The sequence below is a fragment of the Lynx rufus genome, unplaced genomic scaffold, assembly GCF_022079265.1.
Source record: "Lynx rufus isolate CCGP_SWC_20201006 ecotype Redwood Valley unplaced genomic scaffold, mLynRuf1.p SCAF_15, whole genome shotgun sequence".
In the NCBI taxonomy this organism is placed as follows: Eukaryota; Metazoa; Chordata; class Mammalia; order Carnivora; family Felidae; genus Lynx; species Lynx rufus.
This window is the reverse complement of record NW_025814829.1, coordinates 61,130,658-61,155,518: the sequence shown is the minus strand read 5'-3', so window position 1 is coordinate 61,155,518 and position 24,861 is coordinate 61,130,658. Positions and strand designations below refer to the sequence as shown.

Here is a 24,861-nt window from a genome sequence, read left to right as displayed (position 1 = left end):
TAACCACCACGTCGAGCGCGCACAAGGCCAGGTCTTCCTCCCGGACGACGGTCCAGGGGTTGGATCCCAACATCCCCGCTTCCCCGCCGCAGGTGCAGGCCTTCCGCATCTGAGTGCGAGGGCGTGCGCACGTGCGTGCAGGGGAGGGTCCCATCTTAAGCAGACTTGAACCTGTTTGAAAAGCTGTCTCCTGCCTGCGGCCCTATTACCGACCGGAACCAAATCCAGGAGAGTCGGAAGGAGTTGTTGGCCTACTAGGCACCAGGCGCCGTGCGTCCCCGGCCCCCCACCTGCGCCGCGTCGTGTGCATCCTCCAGATTAAAGGACCCAACTCCCGGCTTTCGCGGCAGGGCCCGCCGAGCACAGCGGCCCCCTTGGCGGTGTCCCGGGGCCGAGGCTCGCGCCGGCTCGGCTGTCGGGGGTGCGGGGGGCGCCGGGGCGTCCATCCCTCCCGGGGGGGGGGGGCGGACCAGCGGCTCCCTCCGCCCCCACCCGTAAGTGGCATTTCTCCGCGGGGGAGGGGGAGAGGGAGGGGCGTCGGAGCGCGGCCGCCGCGTGTGGCGCCGCCCCCTCCGCCCCGCGCCGGGGTGTGGGCGCGGCGCAGCGCCGGCCGCGTGGGGACGCGGGAGTGCGGGCTTCTGGGCGAGCCGCGCGGCGCGGGAGCACGCTGGCCGCCTGAGCTCGGCGCGGAGCCCGGGGCCCGGAGCCGCCGCCACCCGCCCCTGGGCGCGCCCCGCCATGGAGCCCTCGCACAAAGACGCCGAGACGGCGGCGGCGGCGGCGGCGGCGGCGGACCCCCGCGCGGCGTCCTCGTCCAGCGGGGTGGTGGTGCAGGTCCGCGAGAAGAAGGGCCCCCTGCGCGCCGCCATCCCCTACATGCCCTTCCCCGTGGCCGTCATCTGCCTCTTCCTCAACACCTTCGTGCCGGGACTGGGTAAGACGCGGCGGCCGCGGCCCTGGCGCCCCCGGGTCCCGCCGCGGAGGGCACGGGGTCACCCCCGGGGGGCGCCCCCGCGCGCCGGCCCCCGCGCTCCCGGCGCCCCCTGGCAGGTGGCCGCGGCGCGTGGGGTGGGCGCCCCGGGGGAGGCGCCGCGCGGCCCCCCCCCCCCCCAACCCGCCCTGCGCCTCCCCCCACCTGTGAGCGCCGCGGGTCCGGCCCCGAGAGCCCGAACTTGTCCGGGAGAGCGGGGGCCGGCGGGCGGCGGCGCGGAAAGGCTCCCCCGGCTCCGAAGAGGCGCCGCTCCAGATGCCCCTAGACCCTCTGCCCCTGCTGGCCGCCGCGCGCGCCCTCCCGCGAGCCCCTTCCTTGGAGGGGCGCGGGGCCTGGCGTGGGGGGCGGGGGGAGCGCGGCGGCGACAGACCGCGGCCGAGCGGGGGAAAAGGGACACCCCGCGAGCCCGCCTGCCTTCGCGGGGTGCGGCCCGTGCGGGGGCGCGCGTCCTCCGCCTCCTTCCCGGGTGCCCTCGGTTCCGCCAGCGCCCGTTAGCTCCCGGGGGTTGGGGGGAACATCTCGCTAGTTCCAGCGCTCCCGGCCGGCCGGAGGGGACCCCGTGGCTCCTTCCCAGCCCTTCTGTTCCTGACCGAGTGGGGAGCGCGCCGGGGCAATTCTGTGTCGGACCCTGGCTGCCCGCGGGGTCCCTGAGGTTCCCAGTGTCCCAAATTTTAAAACCAAGTCCCTTCCTAGAGGTAGGTGTGCCGAAGGGTGCGTAGCGGGAGGGAATGAGAAGTTTCCCCACCCTGCTTCTCCTTACCCCACCCCAATCTGCCCTCCCCCAACCCCCAGCTTGCCTGCCCGGGACCCCCTCCCATCCCCCAATGCCTGCGGGACTGGAGCGACAGGCGCCTCTGAGCCCTCCCCAGGAGCGAGCCGGCTGCCAGCGTATAAGGCTCCAAGTTCCCAAAGAGGTCAGCTGGAAGTGCTTTTCTGTTTTACTTTGGCCTTTCTCACGGCCTCGGGCTCAGCGCGCTCAGCCCGGCCTCCGGCCGTGGCCGTGATAGCGAAGGTCCCACCCCCCCACCCACTCGGGTCGGATTCACATTCCCTTTCGCGCCTACTGGTGCTTCTGCGCTGGGCGGCCCCCCGGCCAGGGTCGTGGAGCTGTCCGAGCAGGCGGTTAGGGGTCCCCTCCGCGGCACCTCCAGCAGCCTGCACCGCCCTGCCCCCGGGGTGGAGTGGGGGGTCATCAGGCCGGCTCTCTGCAAGTGTAGACTCCGGGAGGAAGGCTGGCCGATGTGAATTGCGTTGGAGATTCCCACCTGCTGGAGTACAGAGCACCGCCCAGCCATCGCTCCAGGATGTGAAGATCGTGTGTCTTCACTTTTTCCTTGTGGCGAAGTCAGTATCACCCGATATGGTCCTTTGAGGAAACAGATGCGTGTGGCCGGGTAGGAGATGCTGTACCAGGCTGGGGCCGGCTGAGGGGATCACCTCCAGGAGGGGCAGCTGCCCACCAGGGCACCTGCAGGCCTCCCCGGGTCTCACCTCCCCAGGTACCTTTCCCACCCGGTCCTGCCTGCCGCTCCCCCTGGGCCCCTGCTCTCCTGCCCGCGGGGTCCAGCTCTTCACGCTTCCCTTTGTTAGATCCGAATCCCACGGGATTTTTGTAAGGAACCTTCTTGGGAAGGCAGGAGAGAATAAAGAGAAAAATAAGCAAACCGCCAAAGGGCTAAAACCGGTGAGCCGAGGGGGTGCGGATGTCTGAATTTTCAGCAACTGAATCCGGGCATTTTTTTTTTTTCCGTTTCGTTTGGGTTGCCTTGTATAGTTCACTGGGCGCACAGCCCCCGCCCTTCTCCGTGCCGTGGGAGGGGTTCCTGATCCTGGGTGGTGTTTCTCCTCTGTTAGTCGGGGATGCCTGTCACTCTGGGTCCTTGAGAGGATCGAATTAAATGATAGAAAGCTCCGGGGTGGGGCGCATGGGGCGGTGCTCCGGGGGTGGTGGGTTCCTCTTGCCCTTGGCCTTTCTGCAGAGCCGAGCCCTGCCCCCACCTCTGGATGTGTGGGGGTGCTCTTTGGGGCCTTTGAGTCCTGTGGCTCTCTCTGCTCCCCTCGACCCACAGGGGAGCCCCGATAGCAGAGCAGTCCCGGTGAAACTTACAGGTGGTTTTGTTCTGTCCTCCATGACTGGTGTCGGTGGTCCCAGCGCCTGGAAATCCTCTCCTTGGCCGAGACCCTCTTCTTCAGGTCCTTCTGGCTCATCTGAATATTTGTGAATATTAACTGAATATTTATGTCTGGCTCTGCCCTTTTGTGACACGCGGCCTGTTTCAGTCCACGTGCTGTCATTCACTCCACAAACGCAGAGCGACCACCACAAGGCAGCCACCGGGCCTGACGATGAATACGTCGGTCGAGGCGTCATAGACTGTTGGGGAAGATTGATGCAAACTTTGAATTTGGTGAATGCTGTCTTGGCAGCAGGAACAGAGCGTTTGCGTGCAGTTAGTTAATTCTTCCTGTGTGGAAGTGGGGTTCAGAGAAAGGCTCCCAGGGGCCCAGTAGTAGGTTAGACCCTGACGAAGAAGTCAACCCCACGGCCCCAAGCATTTGGGGTCCTCATTTTACCCGGGACTCTTTGGAAACCGGTCAGACCGTTGGCCCAAAGATCTTTTCTTTTTTTCTGGAAATGCCTTTCTCTGCAAGTCCTCTCCTCATTTGCAAATCGAATGAGAGAGCAAGTGGGGGGCTGAATGAGGCCATGTTTTTCCTCTAATGCAGGTGTCTCCGGCTCACCCACTGTGCAGGGTCTGCGTGAGATGCCGAGTCCTTATAATCCCCGGGCCTTCTCGATGCAAGTGTCCGTGCTGTTAGGATGTCAGAGGGATGCTTCCTCCCCTGGGGAAAGGAAGGGAAGGAGCAGTGATCTGTGATCACTCTGACTCCTCATGGGAACAAAACAAAACAAATTTTAAAAATGGATGTGATGGTGGGGCGCCGGGGGGGCTCAGTCGGTTAAGTGTCCGACTTCGGCCCAGGTCGTGATCTCATGGTTCGTGAGTTCGAGCCCCGCGTCGTCGGGCTCTGGGCTGACAGCTTACAGCCTGGAGCCTGCTTCCGATTCTGTGTCTCCCTCTCTCTGCCCCTCCCCTGCTCGCACTCCGTTTCTCTCTCTCAAAAATAAATAAACGTTAAAAAGAAATTTAAAAACGGATGGTGGTAAAGAGAGTGCCTCCCGGCAGGCCCCCCCCCCTCCATGTCCCCCTGTCCCGTTCGGTGAAGTGCTACTCATCAAGACCATCGTGGGCAACTTCACGGTCCCAAAAGTAGGGCATTTTTAAGTTTCTATACAATTATTCATATGTGTCGTGAAAGTTCATTGTTAGGACCCAGCGTGGACAGAGGGTTTGTCTGTTGGTCAGGGGCAACATCACACTTTCGTATTTGAAGATTTTATGTGTCTCGATTGACTTGGTGAAACGAAAACGTTGGTTACAGGGGAGTGGTGGGGAGGAGAGCCTCTACTGACGGTTAGCCATTCTGTCAGAATCCTGTTGGCCATCCATCTGCGGTTGGACATTCAGAAATATTTAATCTCTCTCTAATACCCTGCCTAACTCTTTGACACTCAGCCGAAGTCTTGCTTCCCTAATAAGAGCACCGCAGGCCGGCTCCGCGTCTGTCTTAATTCCCCGTAGCCCTGAGGCTCAAACCGATGACGAATATTGCCCTCTCTTGTGGCGTCTTTTGTACTGTTGGCTTTTTGTTACCGTTTTAAGAGTTTACTTTTTGCCACTCTAAACGTAAGTTCCTTGAAAGCAGCAACCATTTTAAATTTCTCCTTGCTATTTATGCTAATTACGCTATGAATATGCTATGCTATTTATGCTATTTATGAATGAATATGGACTTAGAAGCATACTCCTGGAATAGGGACTAGAGATCATCCGGTCCGATGCCTTTATTTTATATTTAAGTGTGGCAGTCCTGAGGATTCAAGAACCAAGGAAGTTTACATCCTACTCGGCCTTCTTAAGGAAGTTATTTGAGGACGTATTTCAGCAAAACCAGAGAGTAAACCAAGAGAGAAGATAATGAGATCCAGGAAACAATGGATCCAGTTCAGGGCAGCCATGAACATCCACCGGAGGAAAAATTGTTCAGCGGGTCTGAGAGCAGTCAGTCTTCTTTAGAGGGGGAGGATGAAGGCGCAGGGGAAGAGTTTTCTGAGGATGAGGTGAGAAGGGGACATTCCATAGAGTTAAGAGTGTTATTGGGACTGCCAGAAATAAAAGCTTTGTTAAAAAACAGAAAGCAATCAGTAACTGCAGTAAAGACAAAAAGCTGTGCAAAAGCGTCAGGATCCAAAAATGAAGCAGCCCGCCCAGTTAGATCAGGAGGTCAGCAGGCTTCGAAAAAGAAGAAGAAAAATATTCCACACGATAAATGGAGTGAGACAGAATTTGGAGGGGAGTGGAGATACAGTGCAGCACACGTTTCCTCTACCAACAATAGAAAAAGGAGACGTAATCAGCGACTTCAGAAAAACCAAACGTTTTTCATGAAAGGCATAACTCAGATAGGAAACAAATCAAGATGTGGCCTGATACTGAGCAGATGGTGAAATATAAGAAAGGCTCTTTTAAGTGCGTAGGGCCTGTCTCATTGGAACAGTGGCCCACACTATGGGCTCTCAGCTCCTCTTTGACTCTGCAGCAAAGAACACTTGCTTAGTCATAATAATATACATGCTGCTCGGTAGTTTTCAACTCTTCAACGCAACTGCAGACAAAGCCCCGAAGACTGCTTAATAACAGCTATAACGGAAGATGTAAAGATGTTCCATCCGGGCGACGTAAAATGAAAACCATAGCTCGTAGAACTTGGCAAGTGGATTGTGGTAGATTAAATTATCGTTCCCGATTCTTCAGTGTCCTCCCTGAAAGAGGATGGCACTTACCCACCTGATGCCATATGGCTTGCCATGCTTCCTGTGGGAGGGGAGTACTTCCTTCCCTGCCCACTGATAACGGGCTTGGCCGTGTGACTGGCTTCAGCCAGTTGAATGCGAGTGGCGGTGACCGAGCAGACACTTAGAGAGGCGTTGTGAGTTTCTGGCATCGTTCTTCTCTTTCTCCCGTGAGAATGGCCGGTGGGGTCTGCTCGGCAGTCTGCCTCCCAGAATAAAGAGGACATCAGAGGCTGGGCACCCCGTGTCATGTGAATGAGAAGCATGAGTCGCTGAGGTTTTGTTGTCGTCGTTAAGCATTGGTGAGGGGGGTAAGGTAGAGGGTGTGAATGCCCTACTCTTATAAAGCGAGATGCTGTATGTAGTTGGCAGACCGAGAAATAAAGGTTACCAAGGTGATCATAAAGGTTGCCAAGGTGATCAGTCGATGAACTGAGCTAGAGTCATAGGGACAGTGGGGCAGTAGTGATCTCCTGGGATAATTTTGGAGGGGACGGCAGGAAGATGAGGGGTGACGTCAGTAAGCTAATCCCACCTAGCCTAGCAGAAAGTCAAGGGCCAATGCTGATGAACTAGGAACAAACGATACCAGTATGCTCTGGAGATCAGGAAAACACCAGAAGAGTTCCCGCCCTTTTCTGACATCACCAAGGTTTCTGTGTCGACTGGCTCATTCCCAGTGGTGCGTGTACCTGCTGAAATCGTCCCCCGCCTTTTAAAACTAGCCTCTCTCGGTCCTGCACCATTCCCCGCGCCACGGCCACGGCCCTCTCTCTCGGCTCCCGCAGGAAGTATGCGGGTTGGCGGTCACCCACCCCTCTTCTCTCACCTCCCCTCGAACCCACCGGCTTCTGCCTCCATCACTCACCTGAATTGTGCTTGTCGGGATCGCCGGCACCTCCAGGTTGCTAAATCCAGCGGTCAGGTCTCTGTCTCCGTCTTCTGGAACGTTCGGTAGCGTTGGACGCCGTCCCCACTCCCTCCCCCTTGAAACACTATCTTCCCCCGGAACACCTCCCGTCCTGGTTTCCTCTGCACCTCACAGCTCCTTCTCCGTCTCCCGTGGTCGTCTCGGCAGCCTCCAAACTTGGGGGTCCCCGGGGCACTTGAGGCTCTCAGTCTCCGCCTTCTCTTTGACCTTGTTCTTTTTCCCGCCTACGCTTGCTCCTTTGATGTTCCTGCTGTTTTCCTGGCCTTCAGTTGCATCCTTAAAAAAAAGATTTTTTTTTAAGTTTATGTATTTATTTTGAGAGAGAGCACAAGCAGGGGAGGGGCGGAGAGAGAGAGAATCCCAAGCAGGCCCCTCGCTGTCAGCACAGGGCCTGACACGGGGCTCCAACTCCCGAAACCCTGAGATCACGACCTGAGCCTAAATCAAGAGTCGGGGGCTGAACCGACGGAGCCCCCCCCCCCCCCCACCTCGCAGCAAATGGCATCCTTCCGGGAGCTCAGGCCAAAAACCCGGACTCATCCTTGACTTTGCTGTTTCTTGCACCCCACGCCCAATCTGCCAGGAAACGTTTCTGGCTCTGCTTTCAGAATCTCTTCGGCATCTGACCGCTTCCTACCATGCCGCTTCTGCCTCGCTGGCCCAAGCCCGTCTTCTCCCGGGTGATCTCAGTGGCCCCATAAATGACCTGCTCACCTCTGTTGATGTCCCTAGTGGTCCGCCCTCACCGCGACCGCCAGAGGGGTCCTTTGAAAATAGGGTGGAGTCAGGTCTTGTCGTTTTTGAGCTGGAAACCCTCCAATCGCTCCGTGTCGCTCGGGGCAAGAGCCCAAGTTTTTGTCATAAGCCACGAGGCCTTGGGCCCGAACTTTCCCAAAGAGATAGAACATGGGCCACGGGTATAACCTAAGATTTTCTAGGTACCTACGTTATACAAGATAAAAAAGAACAGGAGGAATGGACTTTAACTCAATATGTCCAAAGTACTTATCATCCGATGCGTATCAATGAAAATTATTGGGGCGCCCGGGTGGCTCAGTCGGTTGAGCACCGACTTCGGCTCAGGTCAAGATCTCGCGGTCTGTGAGTCCGAGCCCCGCGTCGGGCTCTGTGCCGGCAGCTCGGAGCCCGGAGCCTGCTTCGGATTCTGTGTCTCCCTCTCTCTCTGCGCCTCCCCTGCTCTCTCCCGCTCTCTCTCTCAAAAATAAAAAATAAAAATGATCAGTGGAAGGTTTTGTGTTTTTGTTTTGCGGGCTAAGTGTTCAAGACCTGGTGTGCGTCGCTCGCTTACGACACGTCGCAGTTTGAAGCGGTCCCGCCCCGGGGCTCACGGGCCACCGAGACACGGCCAGCGCATCTGTTTCCCACGGTCCTGCGGGTCATCGCCTCCTCTCCGTCTCGCTCACTCTGTTCCAGCCCCACCGGCCTCTTTGCCGTTTCTTAAATATTTCAGAGGCACCTTCTCACCCTAGAGCTTTGACATTTGCTGTTCCTTCCGCCTGGCGTCCTCGTCCCACAGAGATCTATGTGGCTCACTCATTCGCGTCCTGAGATCTCTGCTCCCGTGTCGCCGACGCCGCGAGGCCGCGTATTGGTGTGGCGGGGCGGCCACGGCCAGCGCCACAGACTGGGCGGCTTGAGCGACAGGAATTTATCTTTCTCACAGTTCTGGAGGCTGGCGTGAGGGGCTGGGGGTGAGGACTTCAACTTGGGGACTTTGAGGGGACGCAGTTCAGCCCAGACACCTTCCCAGAGGACCTTACTTGGGACTGCAGCTCTTCCCCACCTCCCCACACCCCTACCTTTCCCTCCTCCGCTTTCCTTAAGAGCACTATTTTTTCCTACCGTCTGTCTCCTGGAGGAGGGCAGGGTTTGTTGTTTGTTTGGTTTTGGTTCTGGTCTGCTTTGTTCATTGCTTTAACCCTGCACCCTGGAACAGAGCCTGGTTTATGACAGAGGCTCCACAGACAGAAGCTGGATGGATGATGGGTTGGGCGGGGGGTGGATATGCTAAAACCAGAAATAGAAGTGATTGCCTTTAGCGGCACCCGGGGGGGCTCCATCGGTCAAGCGTCCAGCTCTTGATTTCTGCTCAGGTCATGATCTCACAGTTGATGGGATCAAGCCCTGCGTTGGGCTCGGCACTGACCGCACGGAGCCTGCTTGGGATTCTGTCTCTCCCCGTCTCTGCCCCTCCCTGGCTCGTGATCTCTCCCGAAAGAAAAGAAGTGATTGCCCTTGGGAAGCTGGACGCGGAGCAGGGAGAGGTGACGTAGGGGACAATTGCTTTCCCCTGAAAGCCCCTTTTTCCCTATTTGATTCTTTGAAAAAACTATATACCTGTATTGCTTGCTTTTTTTCTTTAAGTTTATTTGTTTTGAGAGGGAGGGGGGGAGGGGCAGAGAAAGGAGGAGAGAGAGAGAGAGAGAGAGAAAATCCCAAGCAGGCACCGTGCTGTCAGTGCAGAGCCCGATGTGGGGCTTGAACCCACGAACCATGAGATCATGACCTGAGCCAAAATCAAGAGTCAGACGCTCAACCGACTGAGCCCCCACCAGATGCCCTACATGCTTTTTTTTTTTTTTTTTTTTTTTTTTAAGGATAAGAATCAACGCTATGGAAAGAGAAGGGACTTTTATACCCTGTCAATAGGAACGTAAATTGGGATATCTTTTCTGGAAGCCAGCTTGGCCCTTACGTATTAAGAGTCTTAAAATGTTCATGCCCTTTAATTCAGTAATTCCGCTTTCAGGAATTCATCCTAAGGAGACAACCAAAAACAGGGACAAAAAGTTATGCATAAAAATGTGCCACGAAGCATTATTTATAACCTCGAAAATCATAAACAAACTCGGCACCTGGCTGGCTCAGTCAGTGGAGCGTGTGACTACTTGATCTTGGGATTGTGAGTTCGAGCCCCACGTTGGGCACAGAGATTACTTTAAAAAATGGTGTTGGGACGCCTGGGTGGCCTAGTGGGTTGAGCCTCCGACTTCGGCTCAGGTCATGATCTCGTGGTCCTTTAGTTTGAGCCTCTCGTCGGGCTCGGTGCTGACAGTTCGGAGCCTGGAGCCTGCTTCGGATTCTGGGTCTCCCTCTCTCTCTGCCCCTCCCCCGCTTGCGCTCCTTCTCTCTCTCTCAAAAATAAAACATTAAAAAAATTTAAGAAATGGTGTTATAAATAAACCCAGGTGACAACAATGGAAGAAAGGTTAAATAAATCGCGGCTGTCTTTATGGTAGAATATTATATACCTATGAAAATAGTGTTTACAAAGTTTCTGATGATGTGGCAGAAGGGGGAAAACGTAGGTTGAAATTGTGCCATCAGTAGGATCTCAAATCTTTGTTGTTTGCTTGATTCCAAGGTACCTCCTTTCCCCACATTTGGGATGTTTCTAAACGGGAGGCTGATACCAAGAGACATGATCTTTTTCCTTTCTTTCCTAAAAAGTTGCCAGATTAGCGGCGTGTCCTATGATCGACAGACTCTTAAAATCCAGACGACGCAAGGTGGAACGTAGCTAGGTAAATAGACAGATGGGCAGAAAGAACCAGAAGATGGCACATTGAGATGGTAACAGGTGGCGAGAGCCTGGGGGATTATTTTTCTTCCTTATACTCTTCTGTATTTTCCAAATTTTCTAAAATGAACATAAAATGTATTACTTATTTTTTTTAAGGTTTATTCATTTTTGAGAGAGACAGAGCACAGGCGGGGTTCGGGCAGGGAGAGACAGGGAGACGCAGAATCTGAAGCAGGCTCCAGGCTGTCAGCACAGAGCCCGACACAGGGCTCAAACCCACGAACCGTGAGATCATGACTCGAGCTGGAGTCAGACGCTCAACCGACTGAGCCCCCCAGGCTCCCCTGTGTATTACTTTAAAAAAATTTTTTTTAATGTTTATTTATTTTTGAGACAGAGAGAGACAGAGTATGAATGAGGGAGGGTCAGAGAGAGAGGGAGACACAGAATCTGAAGCAGGCTCCAGGCTCTGAGCTGTCGGCACAGAGCCCGACGCGGGGCTCAAACTCACGGACTGTGAGATCATGACCTGAGCCGAAGTCGGTTGCTTAACTGACTGAGCCACCCAGGCGCCCCTGTGTATTACTTTTCTAACTGGAGAAGCTGAATAACCATTGTCTTGAGCACCCCGTCACTCTCCCGAGCTGTGTGACGTGCTCAGTGACTCTCCCGTGGGATGTGTCCCGTTATGGGTTGGGTCAGGGGTGACTGGGTCCAGTTCAGTAACGCAGCTGGCCTCCCCATTTCTTCTGAGATGTTTCAAGGGCCCGAGCTGTTGGAAGTGGTTGGTCAGCAGGGGATACGGAAGAAGTTTGTGTTTCAAAGAAGCGTGGCCCGAGTGCTGAGCAGGGGACAGTGACTTCCGAGTGCCCCCAGCAGCGTGTCACTTGCCGGGCATGCAGTATGCCCCGACTGTGTTCCAGGTCTGTACTCGAGCTGAGGAACGGAGTCAGAGAAGACAAGGCTCCGCCCTCTAGGAGCTGGCTGGCTGTCGGGGAGGGGGGCCAGAGCAACGGGTGTGTGTGTTAATGGAAGAATGTTCTGGGCCCAACTAATGCGGTGCACAGAGGTGAGGGAATGCGTGTCGGCAAAACTGGCCTCAGGGAAAACGAGCCATGGGCTGAACAGAATGACCCGGGGCAGGGGGGCACCTGGGTGGCTCGGTCAGTTCAGCTTGCAACTTCGGCTCAGGTCATGATCTCGCGGCTGGAGGGTTCAGGCCCCGCGTCGGGCTCTGTGCTGACATCTCAGAGCCTGGAGCCTGCTTGGGATTCTGTGTCTCCCTCTCTCTCTGCCCCTCCCCTGCTCATTTTCTGTCTCTCTCTCAAAAATATTAAAAAAAAAAAAAAAAAACAAAACAATGACCCGGAAGGGAGGGGGGCACGGAATGAAGTGACATTTCCGGTTGTGCATCTGAGTCCCGAAGCCGCAAGTGTCACGGACGTCAGGAGGCCTCGGAGCTCGTTCCGGATCTCAAGAGCGTGAGACCCGGAGCAGGCCCCGTGACCTCTCCGAGCCTCTGTGACTCCATCTGTGAAATGGACATAATTCCCGCCCGGCCGCCTCACAAGGTCATTGTCAAGGTCATTGTCTTTTTTTTCGTTATGAGTTGACATCGGGAAAATTTCTTGGGTTCTCAAGGTGATCTCTGGGGCCATTCTGGCAGAGGCTCCGGGCTCGGGGGGCAGCACACCAGGAGCACTTCCTCCTGAGCATTCAGGCCCCACGCGCTGGGGGTGAGTGAGGTCTCTGGGGTGGAGGGTGTTGATGGTGTACACCCCATACCCAGGGCCTGAGGCTGACTTTACAGTTTTCTAAGAGGCCGTGGGAGCATGTGTGTGTGTTGGGGGGGGGGGGACGCATATGCATGTGCACACACGAATCCCACCCCAGCCTTTACCTCGAGTTATTTTACTGTAGACAGAGGTGGTTCCTAGGCCTGTGTGGTGCCCCGTGAAGCCCCGTCACCTGGGCAAGGTGGGGGTGGCCTTGGCCGTCCGTCGGGCAGGTGCGTCTCCAGCGTGGGAACTTCCCCAACTGAGTGCTGGGTCTCCGTGCCCCAGGCTGAGCTGTGCGCACCCGGGACGACCTTTCGAGGGGACGCCGAGGCGACGGCGTGGGGGCAACGTTTCCTTATTCAAATGGCAAAACACAGGGGCCTGTTCTGCATTTCCTTTAGAAAAGGCCTTAAATCCATTGGAGAGGTTGCTCTCCTGGACGGAGTAAGCTGACGTCGAGGCCAGGGCCGTCCCGGAGCCCAGAATGCGGGGTTGGGCACGGCCGGGGTTCGCCCGTGGAGCCGAGCACCCCGTGGGCTTTGGCCGTTGACAGAGAAGCTTGACTTCGATGCCAAGAATAATCCGGTGTCTGTGGAGAACAGCCTGTCCTAGAACCTGGACAAAGGAAATGGTCCCGCCTTCCCAGGGCCGTGAGCGTTACCCGAGAGGGGCCGCCTCTGCCCGGGGGGCCTGCCTTGGGTCTGTCCCCGCCGACTCCGGCAGCGACCCTCCCGCCGCCTTGGTGCCGCTCGTAGTGGGCGCCCGATTGCCACTTGTCAAATCGAGTGTGTGCACGGGCCCTGCAGAGATGTACCGAGGGCTGCGGGGGACGGCGTGTGACCCGCCGCCAGGGCCTCCTCGTCACTGCCAGCCTCTGCGCCCCTCCTGACGGCCTCGTGGAGGTGAATTCGCAGGCCTGTCGTGCGCATTGTGGATAGTGATCTCCCACGGATGGAAGGTTCGTGGCAACAAGTCTCTGGGGGCCGTTTTCCCAGTACATCTGCTCACTTCCTGTCTCCGTGTCGCGTTCGGCTAACTCTCGCGATATTTCTGACTTTCTCGTTATTGCAGTTGCTATAGTGGTCTGTGGTCGGCGTTTCTGATTCCGACGCACAGATGGCTGGTGTTCGCTTGGCTTGTTTTTTTTTTTTTTTAATTTTTAATGTTTATTTATTTTGGGGAGAGACAGAGCGTGAGTGGGGCAGAGAGAAGGAGACGCAGAATCCGAAGCCGGCCCCAGGCTCCGTCTGAGCCGTCAGCACAGAGGCCGACTCGGGGCTCGAACCCAAGAGCTGTGAGATCGTGACCTGAGCCGAAGTCGGATGCTTACCCGACTGAGCCACCCAGGCGCTCCTGTCTGGTTTGTTTATTATTTTTTTTAATTTATTTTTTTTTAATTTTTTTTAACGTTTTATTTATTTTTGAGACAGGGAGAGACAGAGCATGAACAGGGGAGGGTCAGAGAGAGGGGGACGCAGAATCCGAAGCCGGCCCCAGGCTCTGAGCCGTCAGCACAGAGCCCGACGTGGGGCTCGAACTCGCAGACGGTGAGATGGTGACCTGAGCCGAAGTCGGACGCTGAACCGACTGAGCCGTGCAGGCGCCCCCTTGACTTGTTTTATTGTAACCGTCGCTTTGCTGCGGCGTTTGGGAGCCAGACCCGCAGTGCCCCCGAGGTCCACCTGTACGTACCGCGTGCACCTTTCAAAGTGTGTGATTCCACGTTTGTTGCTCCTTAACAAATCCATCCTCTTCTGTGCCTTCCCCCGTCCTGTCTTCCGGTCTCGCTGTTTGACCGCGTTCTCTCAGAACCTCCCAAGCGCGATGCGACGGGAGCGTGCCAACACAGGTGCCTCCGAGGAAGCTTCTCAGCGTGGCCGCCTCAGGGTCAGCTGGCGCAGGCATGCGCGTCCGGGCAGGCCGGGCCCGGGTCGCTGTGGCGGATGGTGACAAGACGCATCCGGCCCGGAAGGCCAACCCTCCCAGGGAAGACGCGACAGCCCGGCACCAGTGCGGAAGCTGAACCCTGGGACCTTTCCGGGGTGGAGAGAGCCCTGCCCTGCGGGACAGGCCGGCTCTGGCCACGCTGGCGTGTGTGGGAAGCGTCCCCCGTGGGCCGGGCTGCGTGGCCGCGGCCCCTCCTGGATCACCGCGTGGTGTGGCCGGGCGGTGACGTTGCTGTGCCAACGGGGCTTCTGTGTCCCCAGATCACATCTGTGCCCCCGTCCCCGCTCTGACCACTTCCTCTTCTGCTCCGAAGCCCTCAGCAGCTCCCCGCCGTCCATGCACGGGCTCAGTTCGGACGCCACGCTGGGCCCGCGGGACCCGTGAACTGTGACCCACGCTGCTTCAGTGGTTTGTTTAGTCCAGCGGGGCCGCTTGGTTTCCCAGGGTGCCACCTGGGCCCTGGCCCCTGTTGCACATCTGCCCCCGCCGTCACGGGGGGGATGCCCAGCCGTCTAGGCCCATCTCACATGGCCTCCTGACCACTTCCGTGTGGGCGCTCCTCCTTCCGGCACCGTCTGGCCGCCTCCGTGTTCCTCTTGCTCCCCTGAAATCCTGCTTTTTTTTTTTTAAATCTACAGTGTCCTTCCTGTGGCGGTGCGGGCTAAGTGTCTGTCACCTGCTGGTGGACCTCCCACCGCTGGTCCGGGCAGGTGGAACGAAACGCACGTTGATTTCCCGTGGCAAAGTAGGGTGGAGGGCGCCTTGTTCCTTTCACCTGCTGAACCCCAACCCGAGGGACACAGGCTTTCGTGTCCCCCCCTCCGCCTTCCCAGCTCAGCCGGAGGTAGGGGGACCGCGTTCTCCGGCTGCAGGCGGAGTGGAGGGCGTGCTGTACCGGAGCATGTGTGCCTCTGAGGGGTCCTTGGTGTCCCGGTCACTCCGGGGAGGGATGTTGGCTGTCCCTTTGCTGGGGCAGAGGGCCTGCTCTGCAGGAGCTTCGCTGGGGACAGTCACGAGGTTACTGAGACGAACCGGGCCTCCATCCGTCCATTCGAGTTACGTAGCTAATGGCTGATAAGTGGAGGAGGCCGACAGGGGAGGTGATCGATCTTAGTAAACCGTTTTAATCAAGATTGGCTTGGGCAGTAGCCATCACATTACATCTAGGGGGGAGTTTTGACGGAGAGCAGGATGTTTGCGTGACCTCAAAGTGTCTCCAGAGAATGCTTATGACTTGCGGGGGGGCGGGTGCCTGGGGGGCTCAGTCGGTTAAGCGTCTGACTCTTGACATTGACTCAGGTTGTGATCTCGCGGCTCGTGAGTTCGAGCCCCGCATCAGACTGCGCTGACAGGGTGGAGTCTGTTTGGGATTTTTCTCCCCCCCCCCCCGCCCCCATCCCTCACCTGCTCTCACTCTCTGTCTCTGTCTTTCTGTCTCTCAAAATAAAGAAACTTAAAAAAAAACCTGCAAAGGGAAAAGTCATAGGGCATCTCGCCGGGTGAACCGAGTAATATCGCCTAGACCTTGAAAGAATTATGGCCACACGCTGTACGGGCGCGTTTCTATGGACTGTCTGGAAGGGGCAGGTGCATAGAGGTTGAAGACAGTGTGGCCGAGGGGCATGGCTCAGAGAACACGGGGAGACCTGCAGATACATACGGGGGTTCTTCCCGGGTGGCAGAGACGTCCTCAAATTGGATGTGCTGCCCTCAAATTGGATGTGCTGCTTTGCACGACTCTGAATATACCAGAAGCCCCTCAATTATTAAATGGGTGAATGTGACAGTACATGAATTACCTCTCAGTTCAGCTGTTAAGAATTTACATCGCCAAGGTGGGATGCAAAGATATGACGGGCCTCTTGGTGGGATCTCCTGGGTGGGGGGGGGGGTCATAGCAACACTTGTGTCGCGTTGGGGGGTGCGTGATCTGAACCTACTCTGAAGAAACACCAGGAAGCCCAAAGTGAAGGGCATTCTGCAACATAGCTGGGCAGCGTTCTTCCAAAATATCAGTGTCGTGAAAGATTAAAGAAGACTGAAGAAACACGACAGCCGGGTACAGAGCATAATCTTGGATCGGATCCTGTACTGGAGGGAAAACAAGTACCAAAATGGACATTATCGCAGCAAAGTGGCAAAGCCGGAATATTGGGCTCTCAATTAGATACGTTACCGTATCTGTTGTCGCGTTTCCTCAAATCGGCAACTGTGTAAGAACACAGCTTTGTTGTTAGACGCACGATTAAGGGACTCGAGAGCCGTGACGTATGCAGCCTGTTCACAAATGGGTCGGGAAAAAGGAATCATAACACAGAGCGAAAGAAAGTCACTAAATAAACGTAGCAAAGTAGCAAGAATCGGTGATCTGGGTAGAGCATAGATGGGAGTGCCCTGGATTGTTCTTGAAACTTCTCTGCAAGTTTGGGAGTATTTTAAAAGTTAAAAAATATGGTTAAAGGGGTGCTTGAGTGGCTCAGTCGGTTGAGTGTCCAACTTCAGCTCAGGTCCTGATCTCACGGTTTGTGGGTTTGAGCCCCGTGTCGGGCTCTGTGCTGACAGCTGAGAACCTGGAGCCTGCTTCGGATTCTGTCTCCTTCTCTCTCTGCCCCTCTCCTGGTCTCTCTCTCTCTCTCGTAAAAAGGAATAAACATTAAAAGAAAAATTAAAAAAAATAAATGGTTAAAAATCAAATATACTCCTAGGGTTCAACTAAATGCAAAGTAGGGTACTCTGAGTAGGCTCTTTCTTCTCCCCTAAGGTCTATTACCAGTTCTGACCAACTCGGGGCCGTCTGGGGCCACAGGAGGGGAGTCGTGGTGCAGGTGGCATTGGCCTGTAGGGCCCAGACGCCCTTAAGAGATTTTCCCAGGAACTCCCCCTGTTGAAACCCCCGAGGTCACACGCAAGTTTGGCGCAGTCCTGTGGGCGTGTGTGATCCGCGCAGGCTTGAGCGTCACAGAAATGAGTTTCCCAGGAGGCCGGGCAACATAGGCAGCTTCCTCTGCAGCGGCCGGCTGGGACTAAACCCGCTGCGTGTGCAGCCTGCCTTTGGGGCGCACCAAGAATCTGAACGCCCCAGCCAGAGCTGGAGCGGGTCCCAGGGCTCCAGATCTATTTTGGAGAGGTCTTTTCTTGTTTATTCCTGTTTGGCATCTCCGTGTGGAGTCAGAGAATCCTCCGTGGACCTCAGAGAAACCAACCTCCAGCCAACGGCCAGTGAGCGCATCGCGTCGTCACGCCAAGCACAGAACTTCCCCTCGGCCTTGGCTGCTCCGGCGGGGAGGGGGGGCCCTGGGGTTGAACGTACAAATGGAATCTTTCCAGGAATTACCCTGTGGCCCGGCTCGGAAGCGGATGGAAACGTAACCGTCTTTGGCCCGGAGAGCTGGGGTTCTGAGGTCGGAAGGTTCGGTTGGTCTCGGGCTTCAGCGTCCGTGGCTTAACTCTGAGTCTGACGCACGTCGAGGAGCGGGGCCTCGGTGCTTCGGAAATGATTTTAACGAAAGCGGGGAGAAGCCACAGGGGCCCGTCGCTTGGGCCCGCTCTTGGACGACCCTCCGCCGTGCGCTTTATTTTCCCCGCCAGCTCTCACCTCAGCGCAACGCGGCTCCCGCCACGGGATGTTCTGGATCTCCCCGTGTGGGGCCCCCCGAGGACCCAGGGCCAGCTCTCCCCTGTGTCAGGACGCAGGGACTCGGGGATGCTCGGAGAGACCAGGGGAAAGGCAGCCGGGTCTCCGCAGTGCTGTCTGCCTCCTGTCATTTTGTGTTCCGTTTGGGGCTCCCGGCCGCCGGGGGGGACCGGCACCGTCGCCGTCACCGCCCGGGAGGGGAAGTGCACGTGACTGTCAACACAAGTCTGAAGATCGCGAACGCTGACCGGGGGTGGGAGGCAGACCGGCGGGCAGAAGGTCCCTTAAAACCGAGCAGCCGTTGTCTTGGGCTCTCTGGTCTACCTGCCACTCCGCTTCCGTTTATCACGAGAGCCCGCCTCCCGGCCTCCCCTTCCAGCTCCGCCGTGAGGGCCCCGGGCCCCGAATGGTGCTCACCGCCCCTGTCTGGGCCCCACCGTGTGCCTGTCCACAGCCCGGGTGGCGAGCAGTCCCGCCTCTGCGTTTATGCTGAGACGGTCGAAGATCTCCGAGCAGGACCATGGCAGCCTGTACCTTTGTCAGGAGGCGAATGGGGGCCCCACTCCGGCTGCCTGTCCTGCTGGCCCTGGTGGGTTTCGTGCTTTTGTTTCCCGAAGGGGTGAGCCCTGCCCTTGCGGAGGTGGGGGCAGGAGGGGAGGCCTCCACCGCCCGTCTCCCTGGCGCCCCATCCCTTCTCTGACTTGCTCCGGGCCCCGGGGTGCTGGCCTGCCTCACCAGGGGTGTTGGGCACTGGGAGGCACCGGCAGGGGACGGAAGAGAGGGACGGAGGCTGGCCGTCAGCTCCCCCTGTGGCCGTGGCTTCTGCCCCGCAGCCCCCTTCTGCCACCCCAGCCCCAGCCCGTTTCCTGCTGGGACCCTCTGGTGCAGAGATGGCTGTTTCCAGCGCGTTCCCCTTCACCGGGCAGGCGGATCCTGGCCCGCCAGCTTGGCCCCACCACCGCCCCCCCACTTCCCCCGTGGTCCCGCAGAAGCTGGTTCTAACACGGTCTTCCTCGTGGAAGTTCTGGAACAGCCAGTACCCCGAGCTGGAGCCTCCTGCCCGCGGACGGTCGTGGGCGTCCGGCTGCCAAACGGCTCCCGTGCTCGTGAGATGCCACGCTCCCGAGTGGGCCGGGGTGGGGGGGGGGCGGGCAGGGCAGCGTGACTCCCTGGCTTGCACATTGGGGGTCCCCTTCTGGGTTTCCTCCACGGTTTTCGCCTTCTTTCTTTGCCGCCAGCCTCGGCCGGGCTCCCCGGGGCGGCTCTGGGCCCGGCGCTTGGCTCATGGAGCTCGGGGCCGACCTCTCCTCCCAGGAAAGCTGGGCCCTGGAGGCTCCGCCGTGCTGGGAGCTCCCTCCCCTCCTCCTGCCTTTGCCTCTGGGCCACCACCCGCTCTGCCTCTCCCCTTCCCCACGTCCACAGACGTCCGCCTTTCGCCAACTCCCCGTCCATCGGCAATCCTCAGGGACACTTCTCTGGCTTTGTCATCACTTTGGAAGAGCCACCGTCTGGTCCCTGTTCGTGCCTGGCACAGCTACTCCTCTTTGGCTCCCTGAGATAACCACGAGCCATTAAAAGCCAGTCACCTCCTCCGTCCGGGGCACTGTCCACTCCCAAAGACCCAGCATTTTGCTCTCTCGCCCCCCCTCTTCCCTTCTGTCCCCCACCCGCCCCCTCCGGAGCCCGGGGCCAGGAACACCGCGAAATCGTCATCGCGTGGCTTGATTTTTCTTCCTCCACGCACAGCGAGAGCCTCCGCTGTTTGAGTTGTCTAAAGCCCCCGGCGATTCCTTGTTAGGAGAAGAGTCATCAAAACACGCTTATTATGTTTTAAGTCTTCACAAAAGACGCCCCAAAGCGGTGCGTCGTCTGCTTGAAAGGATCCCCTGCGATAGCCATGCCAATTACGTTTTGAAAAAGCAGAAAGGTTCTAGTCGGGTACTTCTGAATCCGGCTTTCTCCCCCTCCTGTGTGATTTGTGTGCAGACTTCTGAGAAGCGGGTTTTATAATAGAGATTCAGCCAGGCTAAATCGCAGCGGCAGAAGCTTATGCAATTGCTGAGAGCCTGTGAGTTAAAAATGGAATTGTCTTGCAGAGTGGAGAAGGTAATAATATCAGTGATGTGAAAATAGAAAGTAAAAAATTAGTCTTTTCAGCCGTTCAGGTCTCTTACCCGCATTTTTCGGCACCAGAAGATCTTGGTGTCATTTTCCAGAATAACTCCAAAGTGCAGTCTCTCATTAGGAAAATAAAACTTTGCTTTCCCAGATTCCAACCCCCCGCCCCCCCCGAGTACAGGAGCCCTTTTTTACGGACGTCTGGGCCCTCGGGCCACGAAACGCATTTTGTGTTTGTTCCATCTGTATGTTCGCTAATGCTCATCAAGGAACAGATTTTAGGTTTTCATAAGTGGGTTTTGTTAATTTGCTATTTTAAAAATACTTGTGAGACCTTTACAGTTGCCATGGTGATGTAATTTCCATAAACATGATTTTGGTGGGGATTTTTGCACATTGAAGGCTGAGGTTGATACTGAAGGCAGTGTTGGTGGGGGCAGGGGGGAGGTAGGTGGTGAATCTGGCAGTCGGTCCAGTGCTGCCTCCCTCAAACACTGCAAATCTGATTCCGAGGATCCGCACCCCGGCAGAGCCCCGAGCCCCTAAACCTAACACCCAGGGCTTCTGGGGAGTGGGCCTGGTCAGGGGACGAGGGGCCCAGCCGGCTGGCTGACGGGTCACGGGCATCCCCTTGGCTTATCAGTGGTCCTGCCCAGGTCAGAGCGACCCACAAAGCTTTGGGGGGGATCCGACCTCGGAGCTGCCCGAGGGGTGGTAAAGAGCCTGAAGCCTCTTTTGCCTTTGAACCAGATTCATCCAAAAAGAAAACGGAACAATTTCCCACATCGTGCACGGTACTGCTGAAATGCTGAACGTTTGCAACGGAAGATAATACCAAGTGAAAACGTAACAGATGTTAGCTGTTAAAACAAGAAGACCTTGTGGAAGAAATTCTTGTGTTAAGGTCCTCTTGAATGCCAGCAGTTGAGAAGAAGCCGGTTTAATTAGAAGAAGAGTTAGATGGTCCCAGTGGCACCAAACTTTTTATCAATGACGCTAGACGTTTGTTTCGGCTCACGGGGAGCCTTCGCCATTAAGCTTTATTTCACAGAGAAAGGAGTATACAGAGAGATCAAGGGAGAAGCAGAATAAATAAGAGAGAAATTTCGAACGACGCAGAATGTTTCGGGAAAGCAACAGCCGGTAAAAGGAGCTACGGGTGGAAACGTGTCAGCATGAGATGATCCACGAGGCTCTCCGGTGTCACGCCGGGCACGCGATGGCAGGCGCCGCCTAACTGAGAGTCGGGGCGCAGCCGAAGGGTTTGAGTCATACAGAACCATGAATCATAAGGAATTATGAATTACTAGAAAGCCCTTGTGTTGACTGTTTTTATTCACGTAAGACCAGAAACCCGAACAGGGCCCCCCGGAGGAGAATGTGCCAGACTCCCCTGCCTGGCAGAGGGCTGATCTTGGTTCCTTGAAAGCCGAGCCGAGGTGTCCGGGAGAGTGTGTCGTGCGCGTGTGGGCCGGCACGCCGTTGCCCGGCATGTGCACTGGGCAAGGGCGTGCTCTCAGGTTCGCTGGAAAGGCGCAGAGCACCAGCTGCACTCCGCACGGTCTCGTCCTCAAGCCTCACGCCTGCGGAGGCACAGAAGGTCACGGAGAGTTGATTTTTTTTTTTCTTTTAAAGTAATGCTTCATTCGCAGGCGGCGTGGCTGCTGGCAGGGGCTGGTGGGCGGTGAGGAGGAGAGGGAAGGGACCTGCGGGGGGGTGGGGCAGGTGCATCCCTCGGCTTCAGCCCTGGGCTGTGGGGAGCTTTGCCCTCGGGGTGCTGCCTTATGAGCTGCTCGGCGATGCTCCAGGGTGCAGGAAGGCCGGGATGGGCCCCTGCTCCCCGTGTCGGGAATGGGAAGATTTCACCCTTTGGGAGGAAACAGGAAGCGGAAGAGCCCCTCGCGGGGCTCTTTGGAAGGTTAAACAGGCTGTTCCACAAACCGCCTGGAATAGTGCTTGACACATGGGGAGGGTTACATTTCCTTTCCAGGCGCTAAAGGGATTTATTTTTGTCTCCCCCTTTCCCCCCCATGCCCCAGCCTCTGGTAACCACCGTTCTACCGGCCGTTACTCTGAGCTTGGAGGGGTTTTTTTTTTTTTGTTTTGTTTTTTTAAGCTGTGGCATGTGAGATCGTGCGGCGTGTGTCTTTTCGCGTCTGGCTTATTTCACTTAGCGTTACTTCCTCAAGTTTCATTCACGTCGTTGGCAAATGGCAAGGTTCCATTCCAGTGTTCAGGCGGAATAACGTTCCACGGTACGCGGACCGCGTTTTCTTTATCTGCTCATCCGTCCATCCGTCCACCGAGGGGCGCGTAGGTTGTTTCCAGATCTTGGCTATAATGTGGCGATGCGCGTGGGGGTGCAGGTGTCTCTTTGGGACCGTGATTTTTGTTTCCTGTGGATCCGTACCCAGGAGCGAAATCGCGGGGTCACGGTTCTCTTTTTTCAGGAGCCTCCACGCTGTTCCCGCCAAGGGTGCACGAGGGTTCCCCTTCCGCCGCGTCCTCGCCGACACCTGTCGTCTGTCGCATGATGGCCGTTCTGACGTCTCCTGTGGTTTCGATTTGCGTTTCCCCGGGAATGAGTGACGTTGAGCACCTGTTGGCCACTTGTGTGTCCTCTCTGGAGAGATGTCCGTTCAGGTCCTCTGCCCGTTGTAGGATTATTTTTTTTCCGATTAAATATTATTGTCATCTTGGAACATGTGGGGGGGGGGTCTAGCTGTAAGAGAACGGATGCCGTGTGAGCCACCAGGGCCCCTGGACGGTGGGCCGTGGGCACACTCACCTCTGTTCCACCAGGGACACGGGACACTGCCTGGCTCCCGGCAGGTGCTCAGAAATTCTGGAACAGAGTAACCGGTCGGGGACGTGGCCAGTATGGGTGTGGTCCCCCACTGTGGTTTTCTAACCTCAAGGCGCCTCCGAATCCCCTGGGGAAGCTTGTGAGATGTCACATTCCAGCCGCCGCCCTCGGAGAGTCTGATTTAGGAGGAGGAGGAGCGGGGCGGGGCCGAGGAACTTGCATTTCTGGAGAAGAACCCCATTTGAGAAATACTGCTGGGGAGCCTCAGTCCATGGCACCCTAGCATGCTGCTGAAGCCTGGCCGGGGGAGGAGGAGGAAACCAGGGTGGGTGCTGGCAGGGCCAGCCCTGAAGGGCTGGGAGGGGAGGGGGGTGGCCCGTGCCCGGGGCGGTCTGGTAGACACACCAGGGAAGGGGCGCCTGGGTGGCTCGGTCGGTTAAGCGTCCGACTTCGGCTCAGGTCACGATCTCGCGGTCCGTGAGTTCGAGCCCCGCGTCGGGCTCTGTGCCCACAGCTCGGAGCCCGGAGCCTCCTTCAGGTTCTGTGTCTCCCTCTCTCTCTGCCCCTGCCTTGCTCGTGCTCTGTCTCTCGGTCTCTGTCTCTCTCAAAAAATTAGTAAACATTTTTAAAAATATTTAAAGAAGAGAAAAGAAACAGCAGGGAAGGCTGGGGCCTCCCAGGGAGAGAGGCTGTGGTCGGATTTGGTCTAAAGCATGTTTAACTTGAAACCTTCTGCAGCAGGGAGCAGTGAGGCCAGTGGCTCCTGGAACTACTGAAAGGACAGGACAGCCCGGGACAGGGCGGTGGCTCACTGGTCCCTTGAGGTGGCCCCCCACGTCTCAGGGCCCCTCCTGCCCCCTCCGCCCAGGCGGGCCCCTTCTGGGGGGCCGTCCCTCACGAACCCCCCTGCCCGGAGTCTGAGGGCGGCTGGGGCCAGGACGGTGGCGTCCTTTCTGCCGTTTCCGTCACCCTGAGCTCCGCGAGTGGCCTCTCTGGATACTTAGAGCAGTGCGTCGGGTTTTCCTGAAGGCTCCGAGTGAGACCTTTTGGAGAACAGCTGCCGGGTTAACCCAAGTGGCCCCAGGACGGGACAGAGTGCCGCTGAGTGGGGAGGAATGGGCTTTGACGGGGCGCCGTGCTTGGAGGTACAGCTGGGGTTTGTGTCTTAGCAGCGGGGCTCCCGCCAAGCACGCCAGCAGCGTCGGGACATCCGGCCGTGCCCACCAGCACCCTGTAAAATGCGACAAAATCCGGAGAGGAGGAGAGACCGAAGCAGAGTGCCTCCGGCGGGAGGGATGTTCAGAGCCCGGAGCAGAGGTAGTAGCCACAGGTGTAGACCAGAGACGGGGTGTAGACCAGAGCAGCCCAACCCACCTGCTAAGCCACCTGCCCCCGCGGGGCTCCCGTTCTCCGACCAGCATCCCTGGGGGGCTCTGCCCTGGTCACGCCTCCTCCCTCCCCAAGTGGCCCTCCAGAGCCTCAGCTGGAAGATGGCAGGCTTGAGCCCCGGAGGAGACATCAGACCCTGACCCAGAGGTTCCAAACCTTGTTGTGGTGCCGTTGGACCCGTTAGCTGTCTGATGGACTCGGACCCCTTTTCAGAATACTGGGTTTCTTAAAAATGCATCTCACATGCCTTTATTATTAAAACTTTATTTTTAAATTGATACTAAGATTTTTTTTTTTAATTTTACTCATTTCTTGGAGAGAGAAAGAGAGAGAGAACCAGCAGGGAGGGTCAGAGAGAGGGAGAGAGAGAATCCAAAGCAGGCTCTGAGCTGTCAGCACGGAGCCCGAGGCGGGGCTCGAACTCACGAACCGTGAGATCACGACCTGAGCTGAAGTCGGACGCTTAACCGACTGAGCCACTTGGGCACCCCTCTTAAATGCTTTTGATACGGGGGTGCCCTGGTGGTTCAGTCGGTTAAGCACCTGACTTGATTTCGGCGCAGGTTGTGATCTCACGGTTCGTGAGTTTGAGCCCCGCCTCGGGCTCGGTGCTGACAGCCTGCTTTGGATTCTCTCTTTCCGCCCTGCTGCCCGCTCTCTCTCTCTCTCTCTCTTAAAGTAAATAAGCTTAAAAATATATAAATGCCTTTAATACAGACTCACAAAGACCACCAAAGATACTAAAAAATAATCATCGACATATTTAAAAAGCCAGCGTTGGGGCGCCTGGGTGGCGCAGTCGGTTAAG

General features: G+C 56.9%; 1 protein-coding gene across 1 annotated transcript in view; it reads left to right on the top strand.

Annotated features, from left to right (window-relative positions):
- The first annotated feature begins 695 nt into the window (after positions 1 to 695).
- STUM (stum, mechanosensory transduction mediator homolog) overlaps positions 696 to 24,861 on the top strand; it is a 61,662-nt gene continuing 37,496 nt past the window's right edge. Inside the window, exon 1 of the mRNA XM_047077135.1 lies at positions 696 to 934. Coding sequence (XP_046933091.1) covers positions 739 to 934 — 196 coding nt within the window. The 5' untranslated portion in view covers positions 696 to 738. The remainder of the gene's footprint in view (positions 935 to 24,861) is intronic.